The sequence below is a fragment of the Pristiophorus japonicus genome, chromosome 7 (genome assembly GCF_044704955.1).
Source record: "Pristiophorus japonicus isolate sPriJap1 chromosome 7, sPriJap1.hap1, whole genome shotgun sequence".
Taxonomy (NCBI): domain Eukaryota; kingdom Metazoa; phylum Chordata; class Chondrichthyes; family Pristiophoridae; genus Pristiophorus; species Pristiophorus japonicus.
The window spans coordinates 222192174-222211567 of record NC_091983.1 but is presented as its reverse complement, the minus strand read 5'-3'; the positions used below and the strand labels follow the sequence as shown (position 1 = coordinate 222211567).

Here is a 19394-nt window from a genome sequence, read left to right as displayed (position 1 = left end):
TTACGTGCTGACAGAAATGGGTGAAAACAGGAAGCACAGTTGGTGGACCTATTGGGGGGACGTAAAGAGAGGAAAAAAGCCGTCGTAAGTGGAGGGGGGAGATAAGCATCCTACTTACTCCTCGATTTCCGCCATTTAAATAAACAGGGGGCACTGCGTGACTTCAGGCTGAAGATTTGCCCCACAGTACACCTGGAGCAAATTCACAGCACCAGCAGCTTTAGCACATCACAAAATGGTTTCTGGCAGAAACAAAAGCTGCAGAATGACACAACGGACAAGCCAAGTGGCCAGCCTGGATATTATACTCCAACCCAGCAGAAGACGGGCCAGGTCTGTAGAAGGATTTAAAAAACACCACTCTCGTGAATCACTAGAATGGTTGTACAACTTAGTATCTGGGATTGACAGACCACCATAGGGGTGGCAGATCCCCTTTGTTGAAGGCAATTACTGAACCTGTTGGTATTTTACAATGATCCAGTAGTCTCACGGTCATTTCTGTTACTGCCACCAGTTCAGAAACCAATAGATTTATTACATTCAATCTGACAACTTACCATGGTGGGATTTAAACTTGCAACCGTTGGTCACCAATACCACAATCACTACACTATTATACCTGCACTTACATGACATGCAAGCAGTAAACCCTACATTTTTACTAAGGAATGTATTTTTTTTTATAAATGACCCCAGAAACATTTGTTCATGACCCTGCCAATCCTGACTGACATCAGGTCATGTCATCCCTGTGCTAAGTAGCAGTGCAATCCACATCTGGAGAAAGCAGACATTGGTCCTTTGGAGCGCACACGATAAACAGCAGTGGGTTTGCACACGCAGAGTCTGATAACACAACCCAACAAAGCACCTCAACAGCTAATCCATTCACCAGTTTCTGTTTACCCGAGAACCGCTTGCATATTGTTCAAATGCCCCAGCACCCCACCTGCAAGCCGCACGGGCTATGCCAACCCCCGTAATAAACTTACTGCATTTGCCACAGCCAGCAGACAGGTAGACATTTTTCTTAATATGATGAAAGGTCATCGACCTGAAACATTAACTGTTTCTCTCTCCACGGATGGTTGAGAGAGAAACCAGCATTTTCTTTGCCTTTGTCTTCCTGTCTGCTATCTGCCTTCGACCTGGAATAAAGGCAGGGCTCCTTGTGACGTTAGTGCGCTCATCCCCGGACGTTTCCGAGATTAGGCCACCAGTGCTTTGCAATTCCGCATCGGCCAGCCACACATGCGCCGAACACAGGAGCTAAAGTTCACAGCTGCCGTTCACGGACAGCAGCTACACTGTACGTCGCTAAAGTGAAAGGGCACGGACTGCTCTTTTATTAACTAATGGTGTACCAAGATCACAAACCCAGTGTCGATTGCGTACTTGGAGTGATTACCCCACCTCCCCAACACTTCCACAGCACCTTGGAATGTTTTTCTACATGAAATGCAAACTTGCTCACATTCAGCTATGAAGCCATAGTACTGTGAAGTACTGCAGACAAGTGCTTCCCTCCCCATGATGTAATTCATGAATCGACTGCCTCTTGTTACACACGTCGACTCCAGGGATGAGGGACTTATATGGAGAGACTGGAGAAGCAGGGGTTGTTCTCCTTAGAGCAGAGAAGATTGAGAGGCGATTTGATCGAGGTGTTCAAAATCATGAGGGGTCTAGATAGAGTAGAGAGAGAGAAACCGTTCAGGGTCGAGAACCAGATTTAAGGCGATTGACAAAAGAACCAAAGGTGACAGAAGAAAATACTTTTTTTATGCAGTGAGTGGTTAGGATCTGGAATGCACGACCTGAAAGGGTGGTGGAAGCAGACTCAATCACTGCTTTCAGAGGGGAGTTGGATAAGTACTTGACAGAAAAAGATTTTCAGGGCGACAGGGAGGGGGTGGGGGGAGAACAGGGGACTAGCTGAAGAATGAGAGGGGATCTCCTAGAAACATATAAAATTCTGACAGGATGAGACAGATTAGATGCAGGAAGAATGTTCCCGATGTTGGAGAAGTCCAGAACCAGGGGTCACAGTCTAAGGATAAGGGGTAGGCCATTTAGGACCGAGATGAGGAGAAACTTCTTCACTCAGAGAATTATGAACGAGTGGAATTCTCTACCACAGAAAGTTGTTGAGGCCAGTTCGTTAGATATATTCAAAGGGGAGTAAGATATGGCCCTTACGGCTAAAGGGATCAAGGGGTATGGAGAGAAAGCAAGAAAGGGGTACTGAGGTGAATGATCAGCCATGATCTTATTGAATGGTGGTGCAGGCTCGAAGGGCCGAATGGTCTACTCCTGCACCTACTTTCTATGCAGATAGCTGGCATGGGCTCGATGGGCCAAATGGCCTCCTTCCGTGCTGTAACCATTCTATGATTCTATGAAGATGATAGTTTTTCTAATCAGGATGATTGGAAAATGTGGCTGCAGGGTGGACAATATACAGCAGCATGCCTATGGACAATGTTGCAATGATACATATTTGAGAATCATCCATTTCTATGAATGACGCACTGTTTAGAAACACTTTCTGTAAATCATTAATTTTTAAAAATGTCCTCAAACGGCGTTCACCCACAGCATTTCTAGTAAGGGGTCAGGAGCAAGAATCCTTGCGAGTATTACCATCCCCACACCACCATATCTTAGTGCCACAAATCAGGGATTGAAGCAAAGACAAAGACTTTACTTCAGACATCAAAAAGAGTTAAAAATATTTTTTTTTCAGGTGTACTGGAGAGAATGTCACACCACCACCATTGGCACTAGTTCACAACACACAGGGTAAAATCGTACTGTGTTGCAGCATAGACGGAGGCCATTCAGCCCGTCGTGAGTATGCTGGGTAATGAAAGTTTGGTTTAAAATGGATGCATGTTCCACCTAAAATTGATACAATTCCATCTTTCCCTCTGCTCCGAGATGGGGCAGAAACAGAACACCCAATGAAGATAAAAACAGAAGAACAAAACCTTCCAAATGCAGAGTACGCCAGTCGGTATCCATCATTTGCAGTCCGCCCTTCAGACTGTCGCAATTTGCAAATTTTATTTTTACACCCAATGAATAGCTGGGGGATAAGATTTTTTTCCCTCCCAGTTCAGAGCACCAACTGCTCATGCCTTCCTGTGTCAGTCAATTGAATATGACTATCATCGGTGTCAGTTACCAATAGTCAACTCAGTCATCCAAAATTCGAGGTCGCTGCCAGGAATTTATTTAGGCGGACAATGCAGGGCAGTGCTGAGGGGCTGCTGCATTGTCGCAGGTGCCTGGCTCCAGCTGGAGTGGTAAACCACAGGCCCCGGCGGCTTGGTGCTCAGGCGGATGTTAAAAATCCAATGGCACTATTCCGACATTCCTCTTTCAGCCCACAGCAAAAAGAAATAAGAATATAAGAACATAATAGCAGGAGTAGGCCATACGGCCCCTCGAGCCTGCTCCGCCATTCAATAAGATCATGGCTGATCTGATCATGGACTCAGCTCCACTTCCCCGCCCGCACCCCATAACCCCTTATCCCCTTATCGTTTAAGAAACTGTCTATTTCTGTCTTAAATTTATTTAATGTCCCAGCATCCACAGCTCTCTGAGGCAGCGAATTCCACAGATTTACAACCCTCAGAGAGAAGAAATTTCTCCTCATCTCAGTTTTAAATGGGTGGCCCCTTATTCTAAGATTATTCCCTCTAGTTCTAGTCTCCCCCATTAGTGGAAACATCCTCTCTGCATCCACCTTCTCAAGCCCCCCTCATAATCTTATACGTTTCTAAAGATCACCTCACATTCTTCTGAATTCCAATGAGTATAGGCCCAACCTACTCAACCTTTCCTCATAAGTCAACTTCCTCATCTCCGGAATCAACCTAGTGAACCTTCTCTGCACTGCCTCCAAAGCAAGTATATCCTTTCGCAAATATGGAAACCAAAACTGCACGCAGTATTCTAGGTGTGGCCTCACCAATACCCTGTACAACTGTAGCAAGACTTCCCTGCTTTTATACTCCATCCCCTTTGCAATAAAGGCCAAGATTCCATTGGTCTTCCTGATCACTTGCTGTACCTGCATACTATCCTTTTGTGTTTCATGCACGAGTACCCCCAGGTCCCGCTGTACTGCGACACTTTGCAATCTTTCTCCATTTAAATAATAACTTGCTCTTTGACTTTTTCTGCCAAAGTGCATGACCTCACACTTTCCGGCATTATACTCCATCTGCCAAATTTTTGCCCAATCACTTAGCCTGTCTATGTCCTTTTGCAGATTTTGTGTGTCCTCCTCACACATTGCTTTTCCTCCCATCTTTGTATCATCAGAAAACCTGGCTACGTTACACTCAGTCCCTTCTTCCAAGTCGTTAATATAGATTGTAAATAGTTGGGGTCCCAGCACTGGTCACACATCTTGTCGCCATTTGTGGGATCCTGCTGTGCGCAAACTGGCTGCCGCATGTGCCAGTCACATTATCTCACAATCAACTACACGTGAAGCACTTGAGAATTATCGGAGAGACGTCAGAAAGGGCCACATAAAGGCAAGTCTGTGCTTTCCAATTACTGGGCAATTGGTTTATAGAAAGAAAGACTTGCTTTTTTACAGCCAATGAATTACTTTTTGAAGCGTAGTCACTGTTGCAATGTGGGAAATACGGCAGCCAACTTGCGCACAAGCAAGCCCTCACAAACAGCAACCAGATAATCTGTTTTTGTTATGTTGATTGAGGAATAAATATTGGCCAGGAAACTGGGGAGAACTCCCGCGCTCTTCTTCAAAATGCGTTCATTTGAGAACAGACGGGGCCTCGGTTTAACATCTCATCCGAAAGACGGCACTGCCGACATTGCAACACTCCCTCAGCTCCGCACTGGAGTGTCAGCATAGATTTATGTGCTTAAGTCCCTGGAGAGGGACTTGAACCCACAACTAGAAGTGAGTGTGCTACCCACTGAGTCACAGCTGACACTGTGAACTTGTTAAAACAATAAAGGACCTTCTAACATCCACAATCACATTAACTGTAATAGTTATCTTGAAATAATCTCCATTTCAAAATTTAGGAAACCATAAAAGACCAGTACTTACTGTAGTCTTTGGTGCGTTATCATCTTGTGTATCTGCGGCCTTGTCTTTCTCCATTTCCTCAGGACTTTCTCTGGCGCCCTCTTCTGTTTCAAGCTGGTCGCTGTCCTGTGAACACGAAGCCTTTGGCTCCACGTCACTGCTGGGCCCTGGTTCTGCTCGGTTTCGATCTTCCTGCTGTACGGAAGCCGGCTCAGGCACACACGAGCCAGTACTGGGCCCTGGAGCGGAGCCCTTCTCGTTACTGTCAACGTTACTGTTCTCCACACTCGCTTGCCCCACAGAACTCTCGGAGTGAGACAGAGACTCATCGGAGGAGCTGCTGCCCACAGTGCTCTCCTCATCAGAGCTCCCAGATTCTTCGAAACCCTCCACCCCCATCCTGCAAGAAATAAAACCCAGTCAGGAAATGTATTCTTTAGCACACTAAAGGTCAACTTTTGCGAGACTTTTGCTCTTGTGGGAGGGCGGGGTGGGGGCGGGGTGGGAACCAACATTGGGGTCATAAATATATCATCATCATAGGCAGTCATTCTGAATCGAGGAAGATTTGCTTTCACTCCTGAAGTGAGTTCATTGGTGGCTGTACAGTCCAATACGAGAGCCACAGACTCTGTCACAGGTGGGACAGATAGTCGTTGAGGGAAGGGGTGGGTGGGACTGGTTTGCCGCACGCTCTTTCCGCTGTCTGCGCTTGATTTCTGTATGCTCTCGGCATTGAGACTCGAGGTGCTCAGCGTCCTCTCGGATGCACTTCCTCTACTTTGGGCGGTCTTGCGCCAGGGAGTCCCAGGTGTCAATGGGGATGTCGCACTTTATCAGGGAGGCTTTGAGGGTGTCCTTGTAGCGTTTCTGCTGCCCACCTTTGGCTCGTTTGCCGTGAGGGAGCTCCGAGTAGAGCACTTGCTTTGGGAGTCTCGTGTCTGGTATGCGAACTATGTGGCCTGCCCAGCAGAGCTGATCAAGTGTGGTCAGTGCTTCAATACTGGGGATGTTAGCCTGAATGAGCACGTGATGTTGGTGCGCCTGTCCTCCCAGGGGATTTGTAGGATCTTGCGGCGACATCGTTGGTGGTATTTCTCCAGCGACTTGAGATGCCTACTGTACATGGTCCATGCCTCTGAGCCATACAGGAGGGTGGGTATTCCTGCAGCCCTGTAGACCTATAGTCACCTAATAAATCCAATAAGGAATTCTCGAGAAACCTGTTTACCCAGAGAGTGGTGAGAATATGGAACTCGCTGCCACGTGGAGTGGTTGAGGTGAATAGCATAAGATGCATTTAAGGGGAAACATAGAAAATAGGTACAGGAGTAGGCCATTCGGCCCTTCGAGCCTGCACCATCATTCAATATGATCATGGCTGATCATGCAACTTCAGTACCCCATTCCTGCTTTCTCTCCATACCCCTTGATCCCTTTAGCTGTAAGAGCCATATCTAACTCCCTATTGAATATATCTAATGAACTGGCCTCAATAACTTTCTGTGGTAGAGAATTCCACAGGATCACAATTCTCTGAGTGAAGAAGTTTCTCCTCATCTCAATCCTAAATGGCTTACCCCTCATCCTTCGACTGCATCCCCTGGTTCCGGACTTCCCCAACATCTGGAACATTCTTCCTGCATCTAACTTGTCCAATCCTGTCAAAATTATTTATGTTTCTAGGAGATCCCCTCTAAATTCCAGTGAATATAAGTCTAGCCGATCCAGTCTTTCATATGTCAGTCCTGTCATCCCTGGAATCAGTCTGGTGAACCTTCACTGCACTCCCTCAATAGCAAGAATGTCCTTCCTCAGATTAGGAGACCAAAACTGTACACAATACTCAAGGTGGGGCCTCACCAAGGCCCTGTACAACTGCAGTAAGACCTCCCTGCTCCTATACTCAAATCTTCTCGCTATGAAGGCCAACATGCCATTTGCCTTCCTCACCGCCTGCTGTACCTGCATGCCAACTTTCAGTGACTGATGTACCATGGCACCCAGGTATCGTTGCACCTCCTCTTTTCCTAATCTGTCACCATTCAGGTAATACTCTGCCTTTGTGTTTTTGCCACCAAAGTGGATAACCTCACATTCATCTACATTATACTGCCACATCAAAAAATCTTGGCAGAGAATGGAACAGGAAAGTGCCTGATTAAGGATTCTGCTCATGTTCTCCCCTCACCCCCAGCCATTTCTATTGATTCTGGGGTATGGGTCCATGAGTGTAGGTCACCCTCCAGTACTTTGCCAATTATTACATAGTATTTACAGCACAGAGACTGGCCATTTGGACCAAAAGGTCCATGCTCCAAATGTATTCATGTCAGCCCAACAGTGAATGTTGGCAGATTATTCCACTGTGGAGAAAGGGGGAGGGGCATGGCACCCCTCAGCCGACCCCAATCCCATTCTCACATGACGTCCCCTTCCGCCAGTGATCCGATGCGGGGAACACTCACCCTAAATTGACTTAGTGTGAGCTGGTATGAGAACTGGAAAATATCGCACAGGTGAAGTGGAGTGTACTATGGCAGAAAAAAATCAAAGAGCAAGTTATTATTTAAATGGAGAAAAATTGCAAAGTGCTACAGTACAGCGGGACCTGGGGGTACTTGTGCATGAAACACAAAAGGATAGTATACAGGTACAGCAAGTGATCAGGAAGGCCAATGGTATCTTGGCCTTTATTGCAAAGGGGATGGAGTATAAAAGCAGGAAAGTCTTGCTATAGTTGTACAAGGTATTGCTGAGGTCAAACCTGGAATACTGCGTGCAGTTTTGGTTTCCGTATTTACAAAATGATATATTTACTTTGGAGGCAGTTCAGAGAAGGTTCACTAGGTTGGTTCCGGAGTTTGGCGGGGGGGGGGGGGGGGGTTATCTTATGAGGAAAGGTTGTATAGGTTGGGCCTCTACTCATTGGAATTCAGAAGATGAGAGGTGATCTTATCGAAACGTATAAGATTATGAGGGGGCTTGACAGGGTGGATGCAGAGAGGATGTTTCCACTGATAGGGCAGACATAGAAACATAGAAAATAGGTGCAGGAGTAGGCCCGTCGAGCCTGCACCACAATTCAATAAGATCATGGCTGATCATTCCCTCAGTATCCCTTTCCTGCTTTCTCTCCATACCCCTTGATCCCTTTAGCCGTAAGGGTCATATCCAACTCCCTCTTGAATATATCCAATGAATTGGCATCAACAACTCTCTGCGGTAGAGAATTCCACAGGTTAACAACTCTGAGTGAAAAAGTTTCTCCTCATCTCAGTCCTAAATGGCCTACCCCTTTCCTAAGACTGTGTTCCCTGGTTCTGGACTTACCCATCATCGGGAACATTCTTCCTGCATCTAACCTGTCCAGTCCCGTCAGAATCTTATAAGTTTCTGTGAGATCCCCTCTCATCCTTCTAAACTCCAGTGTATAAAGGCCCATTTGCTCCAGTCTCTCCTCACGTCAGTCCTGCCATCCCGGGAATCAGTCTGGTGAACCTTCGCTACACTCCCTCCGTGGCAAGAATGTCCTTCCTCAGATTAGGAGACCAAAACTGAACACAATATTCCAGGTGAGGCCTCACCAAGGCCCTGTACAACTGCAGTAAGACCTCCCTGCTCAAATCCCCTAGCTATGAAGGCCAACATACCATTTGCCTTCTTCACCGCCTGCTGTACCTGCATGCCAACTTTCAATGACTGATGTACCATGACACCCAGGTCTCGTTGCACCTCCTCCCCCTTTCCTAATCTGCCATCATTCAGATAATATTCTGCCTTCGTGTTTTTGCCACCAAAGTTGATAACCTCACTTTATCCACATTATACTGCATCTGCCATGCATTTGCCCATTCACCTAACCTGTCCAAGTCACCCTGCATCCTTTTGGTGTCCTCCTCACAGCTCACATCGCCACCCAGTTTAGTGTCATCTGCAAACCTGGAGATATTACATTCAATTCCTTCATCTAAAGCATTAATGTATATTGTAAAGAGCTGGGGTCCCAGCACTGAGCCCTGCGGCACCCCACTAGTCACTGCCTGCCATTCTGAAAAGGACCCGTTTATCCCTACTCTCTGCTTCCTGTCTGCCAACCAGTTCTCGATCCACGTCAGTACATTACCCCCAATACCATGTGCTTTGATTTTGCACACCAATGTGGGACCTTGTCAAAAGCCTTTTGAAAGTCCAAATACACCATATCCACTGGTTCTCCCTTGTTACATCCTCAAAAAATTCCAGAAGATTTGTCAAGCATGATTTCCCTTTCATAAATCCATGCTGACTTGGACCGATCCTGTCACTGCTTTCCAAATGCGCTGCTATTTCATCTTTAATAATTGATTCCAACATTTTCCCCAGTACTGATGTCAGGTTAACCGGCCTATAATTACCCATTTTCTCTCTCCCTCCTTTTTTAAACAGTGGTGTTACATTAGCTACCCTCCAGTCCATAGGAACTGATCCAGAGTCGATAGACTGTTGGAAAATGATCACCAATGCATCCAGTATTTCTATGGCCACTTCCTTAGAGCTGGGGTCCCAGACTAGAACTAGGGGGCATAATCTTAGAATAAGGGGCCGCCCATTTAAAACTGAGATGAGGAGGAATTTCTTTTCTCAGAGGGTTATAAAATCTGTGGAATTCGCTGCCTCAGAGAGTTATGGAAGCTGGGACATTGAATAAATTTAAGACAGAGATAGAATGTTTCTTAACTGATAAGGGAGTAAGGGGTTATGGGGAGCGGGCGGGGAAGTGGAGCTGAGTTCATGATCGGATCAGCCATGATCGAAATGGCACAGCAGGCTTGAGGGGCCGTATGGCCTACTCCTGCTCCTACTTCTTATGTTCTTATAGGTGTACAGGTCGCTCTGTATAGAGGACTGTCAAGCAGTGTGTATATTTTCAATATAAATTTGGCTCATTTTGAAACTCCCGATATTCCCCCTTTCTATTTCCTGATCGAACCCTTGTTGGGCATGGTCCTGTGGATGCCAGTCGGCCTCTGTGAGCCCAACACAGCAAGAGCCGGCAAATAATTAGACCACTGGGCCTCGAGGCCCAGCCTGAACTTGTTCTCACCCAAATTCCACGGACACATCCCATGGATGAGCGGGCAAGAATTTTTCTTCTGCCAATTACCGCACTCCTACTGCTATCCAGCGGACATCAGCTGCTCCTGGGGGCTTGAACCTCGGTCCTGAAAGCAATCTCTGCCCTCTGCAATGTGGTCCAATTGAAAACTAACCACTTGCGCACAATTCTGGGCACTACACTTTAGGAAGGATGTCAAGGCCCTGGAGTGGATAGAGACAAGGTTTTCCAGGATTCTACTGGGATGAAAGAGTTCAGTTATGTGAAGTGTTATGTAAAGTTCTGGTCACCACATTACAGGAAAGATGTGATTGCACTGGAAAGGGTTCAGAGGAGATTTACAAGAATGTTACCTGGACTGGAGAATTTTGGCTATGAGGAAAGATTGGAGATGCTGGGTCTGTTTTCTTTGGAACAGAGAAGGCTGAGGGGAGACCTTATTGAGGTGTATAAAATTATGAGGGGCTTGGATAGAGTCGATAGGAAGGACCAGTTTCCCTTGGCAGAGGGGGTCAACACCCAGAAGGCATAGATTTCAAGTAATTGGGGGGGGGTGGGGGGGGGGAGGGAGGTTTAGAGGGGATTTGAGGGTGGTGGGGGTCTGGAACTCACTGCCTGAAAGGGTGGTAGAGGCAGAAACCCTCACCACATTTAAAAGATACTTGGATGTGCACTTAAAGTGTCGTAACCTACAAGGCTACGGACCAAGAGCTGTAAAGTGGGATTAGGTTGGATAGCTCTTGGTCGGCCGGCACGGACACGATGGGCCGAAATGGCCTCCTCCCGCGCTATAAATTCCTATGATTCTGTGAAGAGATTGGAGAAGCTGGGATTATTCTCCTTAGAGCAGAGAAGGTTAAGGGGAGACCTGATAGAGGTATTGAAGATTATGAGGGGTTTTCCATTGAGCAAGTAGGGAGAAACTGTATCCCCTGGCAAATGGGTCGGTAACCAGGGGTCATAAATTTAAAACTAGGTGAAATGAGGATACATTTCTTCACACAGAAGGTTGTTATGATCTGGAGCGCACTACCTAAAAGGATGTTGGAATCAGATTCCATAGGAACCTTTAAAAGGCAATTGAACATGCACTTGAAGAGGGCTAATTTGCAGAGTTATGGGGAAATAGCTGGTGTGTGGGAGTAAATTGGATCGCTCTTTCGAAGAGCCGGTATGGGCACAACGGGCTCAATGGCCTCCTTCTGTGCTGCAAGATACTATGGTTCTATAAAATACAAATATCACAGCAATGCCCACCCAGTTGGCTCAGTGTGGTACTGAGCCACACAAAGGAGGAAGGTCCCCGGTTCAGTTACATAAGAACATAAGAAATAGGAACAGGAGTAGGCCACACAACCCCTCGAGCCTGCTCCGCCCATTCAATAAGATCATGGCTGATCTGATCATGGACTCAGCTCCACTTCCCCGCCTGCGCTTGGCGCAGAGGTTAACACAAAACGAGGACAGGATCAGGATCGGGCTCAGGCATGCCACGCGCCTTCCGCCAGACCCTGAAACTCAAGACTGCGGTCACTCAAACAATCCACCATCACGGGGACAGGAGAGGAAAACTGCAAAGTAATAGCAGCAATCAGCAGGTGCAGCAGGAAGTGAGTGGTAAGGAGCGAGTTTACTGCCATTTACCAGAGACATTTTTTCTTTCCCTCCTTTGCCTCTGTGTTTACGGTGGGGTGTGCACGTTTTCGAGCAGCTCCACCTTCCACCGACACCACATCACTCGACGATGCTTGTAAACCTGAACAGAAATACAGAATTAAAACGGTGCACAGACAACACACAGTTTGATTTTATGCATTGCCCACAGAGAGGAAGACGCTTTGACAGAACCTGCCTCTTTGTAGTACGAGTGTTCAAATGGTCCGGAAGGAGCAGATTTGTAATCGAGATGCCCCCGAGTATTCATTTACTTTTAATTATAATCAAAGAATACTGGAATGTGGATCTCCTCCATCTTAATTATTCACTTTTTCAAAATAAACAAATGATGCCCTCGGTCGCTTTGTAGATACACAGTAAATTCAGTCTCCAAAATATCGTCACTGGAAGTAAAGGAACCCAGTGCTGCTCCACCCTGCAGTTTAAATTCTTTGCCCTCCTGGTAGAGCACAATGGCACCCAGTCAGGAGGGACACTGGACCAGCCATCCCCAGATCTCTGCCGACGCCCCTCAAAGCGTCCCTCGAAGGCTCCAAGAATGGCTGAAGCTGATTCTGGCCCCATGTGGGGAGCTGCCAAGCTTCCACTGCAGTGCACTGCACCCACGCTGCCCTCCCCACCGCCCCTCAACCTCTCACACCATGGCTAAGATCCAGCACTGGACTTGAACAAGGATTGGTACCACAGGCCAATCGCTCTGTATGACAGCCCGTTTGGTCAAACAACCGTGACCGTGTTGGGTGCCAGTAGGGCGAGGCTTCTGAACGCAGCTGTACCTTTAAGCACGGAGTCCTCCAGGCGCTCAGACATCTCGTCCAGCTGCTGCTCGTACTGTGGGTCAGTGAAATAGTGCTTCGGCTCGGCGAGCTTGCGCTGCAATCGATCCACTCGCCTCTGCTCCTTGTCTGTTTCCCGCTCCGCCTGCTTCTTTATCCATTCGGCCATACTGTACAAAGAAAACAATGAAGCAATTATTGAAGGCTTCACCATCACGGTCACAGGGGCAAGTTACGTTTCCCTACTCCCCTCCTGTGCCGTCGGCTTTTTCTTCTGCAGTTACACAAGTAACGTAGCTCTCTGCTACGTCAACAAGCGGTCCATTCTTCGAGCTTCAAAAGTCTTGCATTTATATAGCACCTTTCCCGACCTCAGGACGGTACAAGTCGCTTTACAGCCAGTTGTGCACAGCAAGCTCCCACACAACAGATAATCTGGTTAGTGATGTTGATTGAGGGATAAATATTGGCCAGGACACCAGGATCTTCTTCAAAATAGTGCTATAGGATCTTTTATCTCTTATGAGAGGGCAGACGAGCCCTTGGTTTAACATCTCATTCGAAAGACAGATCCTCCGACAGAGCAGCACTCCCACATTACTGCACTGGAGTGTCAGCCTAGATTCTGTGCTCACAGGATTTGGAGTGGGTCTTGAATCCACGGCTTTCCGACGGAGAGGCGAGTGTGCTACCATCTGAGACACAGGTGACACTGAAACAGCATGTTAGCAAACTCTTCAACCCACAGGCAGCTTCACAGCAAGCACCCAATCGGTCCTCGCCCAGAGGCTGAAGACACTCATATCAGCAGCAACGGGGACTCTGGCCGATTTCCCACAGCAACCAGAAGTGTTGTAGCCACAAGCAGCAGCCCAACTGAGATCAGCAGCTCAGCCAAACTGGGGCTCAAACTTGGGACTTTCTGGTGGCCAGGGCTTGGTTTCATAGCAAGCAGCACACTTGCCCACTGCAGCAACGAGACACAGGCTGTTGATTTGTTGCCCAAATCTTTCCAACAGTTGCTCTTGGCTCAGTGACACAAAATGTTACACAATCAGCAAAACAAGATCAATGTCTTTCTCCCTTTGATCAGTTCCACTCAAGCACCATCAGAATGTGACCAACACAAAGGTTTCTGTCAATGCAGAAGGGGTTGCAAGGGCAAATAATCTATCAGCAAGGTACCAGTGAAAACATGGCTCTTCATCACAGGGGAAGCAATAAAAGATGGCAAGTAAATTGTTCCCGGTCTCATACTGTACAGCAGTGGGGAAGGTGCCCGGTCTCATACTGTACAGCAGTGGGGAAGGTCCCCGGTCTCATACTGTACAGCAGTGGGGAAGGTCCCCGGTCTCATACTGTACAGCAGTGGGGAAGGTCCCCGGTCTCATACTGTACAGCAGTGGGGAAGGTCCCCGGTCTCATACTGTACAGCAGTGGGGAAGGTCCCCGGTCTCATACTGTACAGCAGTGGGGAAGGTCCCCGGTCTCATACTGTACAGCAGTGGGGAAGGTCCCCGGTCTCATACTGTACAGCAGTGGGGAAGGTCCCCGGTCTCATACTGTACAGCAGTGGGGAAGGTCCCCGGTCTCATACTGTACAGCAGTGGGGAAGGTCCCCGGTCTCATACTGTACAGCAGTGGGGAAGGTCCCCGGTCTCATACTGTACAGCAGTGGGGAAGGTCCCCGGTCTCATACTGTACAGCAGTGGGGAATGTCCCCGGTCTAATACTGTCCATCAGTGGGGACTGTCCCCGGTCTAATACTGTACATCAGTGGGGAATGTCCCCGGTCTAATACTGTACATCAGTGGGGAATGTCCCCGGTCTAATACTGTACATCAGTGGGGAATGTCCCCGGTCTAATACTGTACATCACTAGTGCCCGATAGAACATTTATAAGATAATATATACCAGCGTAAACTTGACCTTTACCAATACGAGTACACTTTTGAAAGAATTCTTGTGTTAATGAATTGAATTTCTTACGCCTTCTCATGGTTTACATCTCGTAATCTTCTTCCACTCAAATCCCGGCATGCCTCTCGATTGGTAGTTTTTTCGATTTGCGCTCCGAGAGCACGAAGCATCGACCCGAACCCTGTGCAATGATACAAACCGAACATTATGCAACCACTTCACCAACTGCTTCATCCAAATAGTTCATCATTCGTCAGCGCTACTGATTGCATCCCTAGTTTTGAAACAGGCAGATGGCCTGACCAGACAGGCTTCTTGGGGACAAAGCGGAGAGAGGTGGATAAAGATATTTAGAAGCCATCTCATGTCAGTGAAATAAATAGATGTAGGTTGCTGTGGCATGTTTTTCGCTTTGTATTATTTTGCGCAATAATTGGTATGGATTAAATTGCGTGACAAGCAGCTTCATGAGTAGCAACTCTGTTGGTGAGAGTATAAACCAGGAAATATTGGGGGCTTGTCAAAAGGGAACAACAATAATCATGGGTGATTTTAACCTCCATATTGATTGGACAAATCAAATTGGTCAGGGTAGCCTTGAGGAGGAGTGCATAAGGGCTGGGTTCCTTGAGCAGTATGTAATGGAACCAACCAGGGGGCAGGCTATCTTACATCTGGTCTTGTGTAATGAGACAGGATTAATAAACAATGTCCTGGTAAAGGATCCCCTTGGAATGAGTGATCATAGCATGATTGAATTTCAAATTCAGATGGATGTAAGAAAGTTGAATCTCAAACCAGCATACTAAGCTTAAATAAAGGAGACTATGAAGGTACGAGGGCTGAGTTGGCTAAAGTGGACTGGGAAAATAGATTAAAGTGCAGGACGGTTGAGGAACAGTGATGTACATTTAAGGAGATATTTCACAACTCTCAAGAAAAATATATTCCAATGAGGAGGAAAGGGTGCAAGAGAAAAGATAGCCATCCGTGGCTAACTAAAGAAATAAAGGACAGTATTCAATTAAAAACAAGGGCATACAAAGTGGCCAAAACTAGTGGGAGGACAGAAGATTGGGAAGCTTTTAAAAGCCAGCAAAGAATGACTAAAAAAATGATTAAGAAAGGGAAGATAGACTATAAAAGTAAACTAGCACAAAATATATAAACAGATAGCAAGAGTTTCGATAGGTATATAAAAAGGAAAAGAGTGGCTAAAGTAAATGTTGGTCCCTTAGAGGATGAGACCGGGGAATTAGTAATGGGAAACATGGAGATGGCAGAAACTCTGAACAAATATTTTGTATCATTCTTTATGGTAGAGGACACAAACAATATTCCAACAGTGGATAGTCAAGGGGCGATGGGAGGTGGGGGGAACTTAACACAATCACAATCAGTAAGGAGGTGGTACTCAGTAAGATAATGGCAGATAAATCCCCTGGACCTGATGGCTTGCATCCTAGGGTCTTAAGAGAAGTAGCGGCAGAGATAGTGGATGCATTGGTTGTAATTTACCAAAATTCCCTGGATTGTAGGGAGGTCCCAGCAGATTGGAAAACAGCAACTTAAAAAAGGAGGCAGACAAAAAGCAGGAAACTATAGACCAGTTAGTCTAACATCTGTGGTTGGGAAAATGTTGGAGTCCATTATTAAAGAAGCAGTAGCAGGACATTTGGAAAAGCATCAGTCAGGCAAAGTCAGCATGGATTTATGAAGGGGAAGTCATGTTTGACAAATTTGCTGGAATTCTTTGAGGATGTAATGAACAGGGCGGATAAAGGGGAACCAGTGGATGTGGTGTATTTGGTCTTCTAGAAGGTTTTTGACAAGGTGCCACATAAAAGGTTACTGCACAAGATAAAAGTTCACGGGTTTGGGGGTAATATATTAGCATGGATAGAGGATTGGCTAACCAACAGAAAACAGAGAGTCAGGATAAATGGTTCATTTTCGGGTTGGCAATCAGTAACCAGTGGGGTGCCACAGGGATCAGTGCTGGGACACCAACTATTTACAATCTATATTATCGACTTGGAATAAGGGACTGAGTGTAACGTGGCCACGTTTGCTGACAATACAAAGATGGGAGGAAAAGCAATGTGTGAGAGGACATTAAAAAATCTGCAAAAGGACATAGGCAGGCTAAGTGAGTGGGCAAAAATTTAGCAGACGTAGTATAATGTTGGAAAGTGTGAGGTCATACACTTTGGCAGAAAATATCAAAGAGCAAGTTATTATTTAAATGGAGAAAAATTGCAAAGTGCCGCAGTACAGCAGGACCTGGGGGTACTTGTGCATGAAACACAAAAGATTAGTATGCAGGTACAGCAAGTGATCAGGAAGGCCAATGGAATTTTGGCCTTTGTTGCAAAGGGGATGGAGTATAAAAGCAGGAAAGTCTTGCTAGTGTTATACAGGGTATTGGTGAGGCCACACCTGGAATACTGCATACAGTTTTGGTTTCCATATTTACAAAAGGATATACTTGCTTTGGAGGCAGTTCAGAGAAGGTTCACTTGGTTGATTCCGGAGATGCGGGGGTTGACTTATGAGGAAAGGTTGAGTAGGTTGGGCCTATACACATTGGAATTCAGAAGAATGAAAGGTGATCTTATCGAAACGTATAAGATTATGAGGAAGCTTGACAAGGTGGATGCAGAGAGAATGTTTCCACCGATAGGGGAGATTAGAACTAGGGGGCATAATCTTAGAATAAGGGCCGCCCCATTTAAAACAGAGATGAGAAGGAATTTCTTCTCTCAGAGAGTTGTAAATCTGTGGAATTTGCTGTCTCAGAGAGCTGTGGAAGCTGGGACATTGAATAAATTTAAGACGAGAGAGAGATAGTTTCTTAACCAATAAGGGATTAAGGGAAGCAAGAAGGGAAGTGGACCCAAGTCCATGATTGGGTCAGCCATGAACGTATTAAATGGTGGAGCAGGCTCGAGGGGCCATATGGCCTACTCCTGGTTCTATTTCTTATGTTCTTAGGTTTCCTTATGATTCGTATCTGGCCTCTTCTCACCAAGCTCGCTCAGTCCGCATTCAGGGAGATTACAAATGTACACGCGCAAAGATATGAATACCCAGTTCAGGCCACAAGGGGTTATTACTGTTACATGTCCTGGTCACGTTATCGTACAAGCCGATACAGAACTGTGGGGTCAGCCTTCAGACAGTTCACGGGAACACTGCCACGACTGGGCCAGAGAAGGTATCTATGGCAGACCCCAATTCGCAACAGCCCTCAATGGCACTGTTTAAGCCTTACCTCCTTTCCCGCCAACCAGTCTTGGTTCCAGGCTGTAAATTCCTCCATGATGTAGCTCCTCCTCGTCACCAACCAGTTTTCCATTACATTTCAGGTAAATATCGGCAATGGGGAAGCCCTACATTGAAAGAAATAAACAAAAAAAACATGTGTTGACTTTGTGTATCTATCTTATTCTATACATATATTTATTTTGCGCACACTCTCACGCGTCAGGCTCATGGCGACAGACCAGCGGATAGAGATATGGGGGGGGGGGGAAAAAGAGAGCTGTGGGAAAGCGAAAAGATAGGGAGCGATGAAGAGGGATAAAGATGGGGCTGAGGGAGAGAGTGAGAGTGCACGAGGATGATGGAGGAAGACAGAAATGGACACATTAGTACAGGAGTTATTAGGGGGCTTGGACATATTTAAGGTCAGGAAGCGACATGGGCAGCTGTGGTGCAAAGCTGTGATTCCACGACTGAATATTGTTTTAATGCAACCATCTTACGGTGACAGTCAGTGTCAGGGTTACACTATCACCGTCTCCATTCGAGTGTCTGTCGGAATCACAGGTCATGCTCTCCGTGGGCCAGCCTGCTTCTCCCCGGGACAGTCTGTGTCTGGGGGGTCACACTGTCTCCCCGGGACAGTCTGTGTCTGGGGGGGTCACACTGTCTCCCCAGGACAGTCTGTGTCTGGGGCTCACACTGTCTCCCCGGGACAGTCTGTGTCTGGGGGGTCACACTGTCTCCCCGGGACAGTCTGTGTCTGGGGGGGTCACACTGTCTCCCCAGGACAGTCTGTGTCTGGGGCTCACACTGTCTCCCCGGGACAGTCTGTGTCTGGGGGGTCACACTGTCTCCCCGGGACAGTCTGTGTCTGGGGCTCACACTGTCTCCCCGGGACAGTCTGTGTCTGGGGCTCACACTGTCTCCCCGGGACAGTCTGTATCTGGGGCTCACACTGTCTCCCCGGGACAGTCTGTGTCTGGGGCTCACACTGTCTCCCCGGGACAGTCTGTGTCTGGGGGGGTCACACTGTCTCCCCGGGACAGTCTGTGTCTGGGGGTCACACTGTCTCCCCGGGACAGTCTGTGTCTGGGGGACACACTGTCTCCCCGGGACAGTCTGTGTCTAGGGGGTCACACGGTCTCCCCGGGACAGTCTGTGTCTGGGGGTCACACTGTCTCCCCGGGACAGTCTGTGTCTGGGGCTCACACTGTCTCCCCGGGACAGTCTGTGTCTGGGGCTCACACTGTCTCCCCGGGACAGTCTGTGTCTGGGGGGGTCACACTGTCTCCCCGGGACAGTCTGTGTCTGGGGGGGTCACACTGTCTCCCCGGGACAGTCTGTGTCTGGGGGTCACACTGTCTCCCCGGGACAGTCTGTGTCTGGGGGGTCACACTGTCTCCCCGGGACATTCTGTGTCTGGGGGTCACACTGTCTTCCCGGGACAGTCTGTGTCTGGGGGCTCACACTGTCTCCCCGGGACAGTCTGTGTCTGGGGGGTCACACTGTCTCCCCGGGACAGTCTGTGTCTGGGGGGTCACACTGTCTCCCCGGGACAGTCTGTGTCTGGGG

At 47.4% G+C, this 19394-nt stretch overlaps 1 protein-coding gene across 2 annotated transcripts in view; it reads right to left on the bottom strand.

Annotated features, from left to right (window-relative positions):
* Positions 1 to 19394, bottom strand: part of sde2 (SDE2 telomere maintenance homolog (S. pombe)) — a 54500-nt gene that overhangs the window by 33785 nt on the left and 1321 nt on the right. Inside the window, exons 2-7 of one of the 2 annotated variants that reach the window (XM_070885841.1) lie at positions 17830 to 17947; positions 14625 to 14736; positions 12635 to 12804; positions 11826 to 11937; positions 5105 to 5483; positions 1565 to 1688 (exon numbers count right to left, since the gene is read on the bottom strand). In XM_070885841.1, coding sequence (XP_070741942.1) covers positions 1632 to 1688; positions 5105 to 5483; positions 11826 to 11937; positions 12635 to 12804; positions 14625 to 14736; positions 17830 to 17947 — 948 coding nt within the window. In that variant the 3' untranslated portion in view covers positions 1565 to 1631. Of the gene's footprint in view, positions 1 to 1564; positions 1689 to 5104; positions 5484 to 11825; positions 11938 to 12634; positions 12805 to 14624; positions 14737 to 17829; positions 17948 to 19394 lie in introns of those variants that run through there. The other variant, XM_070885840.1, reaches the window with a different exon arrangement.